General features: G+C 39.4%; 1 protein-coding gene across 1 annotated transcript; it reads left to right on the top strand.

Annotated features, from left to right (window-relative positions):
• The first annotated feature begins 279 nt into the window (after positions 1-279).
• On the top strand, positions 280-2,981 carry LOC121980449 (serine/threonine-protein kinase D6PK-like). Its single transcript, XM_042532484.1, has 2 exons — positions 280-909; positions 2,010-2,981. Exons 1-2 carry the CDS (start codon positions 359-361, stop codon positions 2,827-2,829), a joined length of 1,371 nt encoding a protein of 456 aa, XP_042388418.1. The 5' UTR covers positions 280-358; the 3' UTR covers positions 2,830-2,981.
• Positions 2,982-5,851: the final 2,870 nt, after the last annotated feature.

Below are 5,851 nucleotides of genomic sequence, written 5' to 3'. Positions count from 1 at the left end.
ACCAAACGTGTCGATATGGAAATAAATATAAGTCTTTTTTATCAGGGTATATCATCAATCATCCAATCTCGATTTCCTTAAACTTTGTCAATAGGCGATTCCAAACGGTTAGTCGTAATCGTCTGAACACTTAAAAGTTAAGGTTTAGGATCAACCTTCTACGAACCATTGAACTGGACGAACCGTCTCACCGTCTCCTAACGGGGGTCAGTCACCCTCCGCGACACTACAAATGCCCACGCCGTTGATTCGGTTTCTATCGCTCGCTGACATCCCAGTCCAGCCTCGCGCTCGTTTCTCGTTTCCTCTTCTCGGCCTCCTTTGTCCTAGTCTCGTCCTCATCGTAGAACGAGCCTCCATGCCGGACGACGATCTCCACAGCATGAGCTTCGGCTCCTCGGACCGCTCCGGCCTCTCACCCCTCTCCACCTCCCTCTCCCTTGCCTCCTCCTCCTCCTCCTCCTCCTCCTCTTCGGGTTCCGTCCACAAAGCGCACCCCACCGGTGACCCCATCCTCGACACGATCCGCCGACTCAACTCTTCATCGGGAGGTTGTGGCAGAGGCGGCAACCTCCTATCGATGTCTGATCTGAGGCTTGTGCGGCGGCTGGGAAGCGGAGACATCGGTAGCGTGTACTTGGCGGAGCTCAAGTGTCCGGGGGCTGAGGGGTTGCCATTGGCGGCCAAGATGATGGATAAGAAGGAACTCGAGGGGCGGAGCAAGGAGAGGAGGGCGAAGACGGAGCGCGAGATCCTGGAGGCCGTCGATCACCCCTTTCTACCCCGCCTCTATGCCTGCGCCGAGGACGACCGATGGTCCTGCCTCCTCACCGAGTTCTGCCCTGGCGGCGATCTGCATCTCCTCCGCCAGCGCCAGCCCAGCAAGCGCTTCGACGAGGCCACCGTCAGGTAAACTCCAGCCGTTACTTTCAATCAAAATTCCAAGCATGGGCGAGAATTAATCTATCAACCAATCATTAAATCCACCTTACTTTCCTGAAAATTAAGCGCCGGTATGCGCACTAGTATTTCTTTATTTTTTAATAATAATAATAATAATAATAATAATAATAATAATAACAACAGTGGTCCCTTTATAATATAAATATCGCTATTTGGATATCTGTATTGTTATTTTCTTCTATTTTCCTCATGTTCATCAAACTTGTCGATATTCGGGGACTTGTACCCTGGGGCTGGGATGTCGATCGCCTGTAGATCGACAAAACAACAGCTTAAATTAAGGAAGTGGAACTCTCCGACGGGGGATGGGAGCATTTACCTTTTGGCACAAATTAAGGATAGAAATTAAAAGATGGTAACACCGTTCCCGAAGATGAAGAGAGAAGAGAGCCCAACTTTAATTTCTTACTAGACTAATTACTTACGCCCATAGGGACATGGCATGCATCTTTCTAGCTTGATAGCTTCTTGTCTTATCTACGAAATAGACAAATTAATTAGTTCAATTCGGAGCCATGTGTTCGAGATTAATTAGCTGCATGTCGACGGGGACGCTGTCTGTGGGCACCGATCGATGGTTGGTGCTGTGCTGCCCCACTTGGCCACTTCACGCTCTCACTTCTCTTACTGTGAATTATTAGTGTACGTGCTTGCTAGATTTGATCTTGATCGAACCATTTCTTACCCTTTAATTTCACTTTGATACATTGTGCCATCAGAGCCCTGTACCTCGCAGCTGGCTTATCGGTGCGCCATGTGAGAGCTTCACATGTGCTCATTCATATATATATATCTTTAATTTGGTCGACGCTAGAAATGCCAGCCGCAGATCTGATGCTTAGTGTATGCTTTATATACATGCGCGCGCGCACACATGGAAGAGTGGACTGAGATCATGCCTGCGCTAGCTACTTTAATGCAAACATTGTAATTGATTATTATTTATTACGTAATTAGCAGCTTCTCTCTGAAAGACGCAATCAACGAAATTGCGTATGCAGTCAGTGTTGGGTGGGAGGGCAAATTAATGATTAAAAGCGTTGCAGGTTCTATGCGTCGGAGGTGGTGGCGGCCATGGAGTACTTGCACATGATGGGCATCATCTACAGAGACCTCAAGCCCGAAAACATCCTCGTCCGCGGAGATGGCCACATCATGCTCACCGACTTCGACCTCTCCCTCAAGGGCGACTCTACCAACGCCTCCGCTGCGCAAGTCATCACTCACCAAAACCCGATCCCTCCGGCGGTGGAGCAGTCAGTGGGGGGCGGAGGGGGAGAGTTCTCTGTCGCGTCCTGCATCATCCCCGGCTGCATCGTGCCCGCCGTCTCTTGCTTCCACCCGCCTAAACGCAGGCGTAAGAAGAGGCCGAACTGTTCCCGTGGGCCATGCCTGGAGTTCGTGGCCGAACCCGTAGACATCCGGTCGATGTCCTTCGTGGGGACTCACGAGTACCTGGCGCCGGAGATCGTCTCCGGAGAGGGTCATGGCAGCACCGTGGACTGGTGGACGCTAGGTGTGTTCGTCTTCGAGCTACTCTACGGCGTGACGCCCTTCAAGGGCCCTGACCACGAGCTGACGCTCGCCAACATCGTCGCCCGGGCGCTAGAGTTCCCCAAGGAGCCTCCCATATCCGCAGCGACCAGGGATCTCATAGCCTGCCTTCTCGTGAAGGACCCCGAGCTACGCCTTGGCTCCACAATGGGCGCCGCCGCTATCAAGCGCCACCCTTTCTTTCATGGCGTCAACTGGGCGCTGTTGCGATGCGCCTTGCCGCCTTACGTGCCACCGCCGTCCACCATCAGCACCCACAGCCATGATGCTTCCGACGACAGCTGTCCAGGATCGCCGATGGAGTACTACTGATAACAAATAAAATCCTTATAGGAAAATACATTTGCGGTCAACGCGAGTTGAACGGTGTGATATTGAGAAGACAGAGCCTTAGCTGTGGTCACATGATCCATGTTAGGGTACAAACGTATGAATCGAATATTATGAAAATATTAATATTTAGATTTGAGCACGAAATATATATATACCATTCTAATTCGAATTTCAAAATTTGAACGAATTAGACACAATTAATTCGAATTCAAATTATTTATTCGTTGAGATTCTTAGAACTATATAAATTTAATTTAAGTTAGTTGATTTATGAATGGATTGAATTATTAAAAAGATACTAAATTACATAAAATAAAATAAATAAAGTGACAAATGCATCAATAATATAAATATAGAATAAAAATACAATACCCATTTTCAATTCAAATAATTTAGACAAAATAAATTAAAATCTGGACAAAATAAAAATTAAGGACAATAAATGTTCAGTCATTTATAATAAAATAGAGGATCTCTAGCTTATATGTTTTGAAACATATAAAATACAACACCTAACATCCAAGTTTAGCTGGTTAAAAGTTTAGCTAATATTTCATTTAATAATTCATAAAAACAAACAAAAATGAATGAAAATAAAAAAGTTCATATTGCCACCTTGCTTCAATCTGCCATCTTTAATCTGCCATTATATTTCCCAATTCAAAAAAAAAAAAAACAGTTCAGCTACTGACAATCTTTTAGCAGTAACATTTGCCAAAAATATATATTCCCAGCAATCTTTCCGTAGCATACATTTGCAAAAAAAAAAAAATCAACTGCTAGAAAAAAAATAAAAATTGATGAAAATAAAAAGTTCATATTGCCACCTTGCTTCAATCTGCCATCTTTAATCTGCCATTATATTTCCCAATTCGAAAAAAAAAAAAACAGTTCGGACAATCTTTTAGCAGCAACATTTGCCAAAAATATATATTCCCAGCAATCTTTCCGTAGCATACATTTGCAAAAAACAAAAATAATAATAATAAAAATAAAAAAAAATCAACTACTAGAAAAAAATAAAAATGGATGAAAATAAAAAGTTCATACTTCTACCCTTATTCAATCTACCACGCATTTCCCAGTTCAACTACTAGCAATTTGAGTTCAACAAAATATACAAAAATTTCATAAAATAAAAAAGTTTGATAATTTCATCTCTTCAATCTGTGCAAAACATCACAAGATAAAATGTATGAGTGTTACACGTGTTAGTTTTGTTGGGGAAAAAAAATATGAATGGAAAGTGGAGTGGATGAAGGAGACTTCATTGTACATGGGATTTTAGTCCCACATTGAAAGTTTCAAGACTTAATAATTGGTTTATATTGTTTCTCAATCATGTATATTGTGAACAAATGATTGAGTAGAAGCTTACTCTTGTGTGTGGGTGCGCAAGGAAATGCAAATCTAGGGCTTGGATTGCATTGAACCAAGTTGACTTGTGTACGATATTTTAAGGAATCTATGTTAAATGCAGACCTTAGCTCCTCAATGAAAATCCAAACGTGTTGGAGAAAGCCAATATGGATGTTAAATGCAGACCTTAGCTCCTCAATGAAAATCCAAACGTGTTGGAGAAAGCCAATATGGTCGAGCACGGTCAAAGCTCGAAACGGAAGAACCCCAAGGCCAACCTGCCAACACGTGAAAAATTTGTTCTTTATAAAAATGAGGTGCAGTGAACCTTTTAAATAAGGTGCCCTGAAAGAAAATAAGAGCCCTTATGAGTTGTGGAATAAGGTGCCCTGAAAGAAAATAAAAGTCCTTATGAGTTGTGGAATGGAAGACAACCATCTTACAAATATTTACGAATGTGAAAGTGCATATTTATTGGATTGTACTGGAGATACACGAGAACTCGATAATAGAATCGAGAAATGTCTCATTCTTTGAGCATGTATTCCCGTATAAGACCCGAGAAGATGCTAGCTCCTCAAAACGAGTAAATGAAACACAAGGCATTTAAATAAGGTGCCCTGAAAGAAAAGAAGAGCCCTTATGAGTTGTGGAATGGAAGACAACCATCTTACAAATATTTACGAATGTGAAAGTGCATATTTATTGGATCTGTACTGGAGATACACAAGAACTCGATAATAGAATCAAGAAATATCTCATTCTTTGAGCATGTATTCCCGTATAAGACCCGAGAAGATGCTAGCTCCTCAAAACGAGTAAATGAAACACAAGGCAAAGAAGAAGATTAGAGAAAAAAGAAAGAGAAAGAGAAAAGGTTAATAATATTTCCTTTCCCTATACAATTGCTTATATAATTTCACAACAAAAATGATTATTGACTTAACTTGATTAATTAAATTAGAATTAATTAAGATTGATTAACAAATCATTCAATTTCAGATTAATTGACTTATTAATTAGGATTAATTAATTTAATTTAATTTTAAGTTTTAATTGAAGTTTAACTAGGTTTTAAAAGTTTAATGTTTAAATATTTAATTAATTTAAAGTAATAATTAATGTTTAAATATTTATTTAATTTAAAGTTAAATTTTAAATATTTAATTAATTTAAAACAAATAATATTTAATTAATTTAAAGTTTTTTTAAAATTTAAAATTTTAATTAAGGTTTATTTTTAATTAAGTTTACTGATAAAATAAATATTTTTAATTTAGTTTTAATTAAATTTTAATTAAGTTTAAATAATACTTTGATTTTATCTGAATTTGATCTTTTAGTTAAATTATTCATCTCACCCATCTTAAGTTTTCAACCAAAGTACTCTTATAGTTTTGTGAGATGTTTAGTTAAATTTTTATTGTAAAGATAATTTAACATATTCATCCATCAATTAATTAAATATATATTTTAAAAATTATCTTTTAGAATGTGGCGGCATATAGGGGTCGTTTGAGTATCTGAGCAACCATCTCTTCTAAATAAACCCTTTTAAAAAAATTAGACATTTAATCTTCCTATTGAAAATTTTTGGTCTAATTAGTCTAAGATGTGACGAGTTAACTTCAGTTAATTTCAC

The sequence above is a fragment of the Zingiber officinale genome, chromosome 5A (genome assembly GCF_018446385.1).
Source record: "Zingiber officinale cultivar Zhangliang chromosome 5A, Zo_v1.1, whole genome shotgun sequence".
In the NCBI taxonomy this organism is placed as follows: Eukaryota; Viridiplantae; Streptophyta; class Magnoliopsida; order Zingiberales; family Zingiberaceae; genus Zingiber; species Zingiber officinale.
This window is presented reverse-complemented; position numbering and strand designations above follow the sequence as displayed.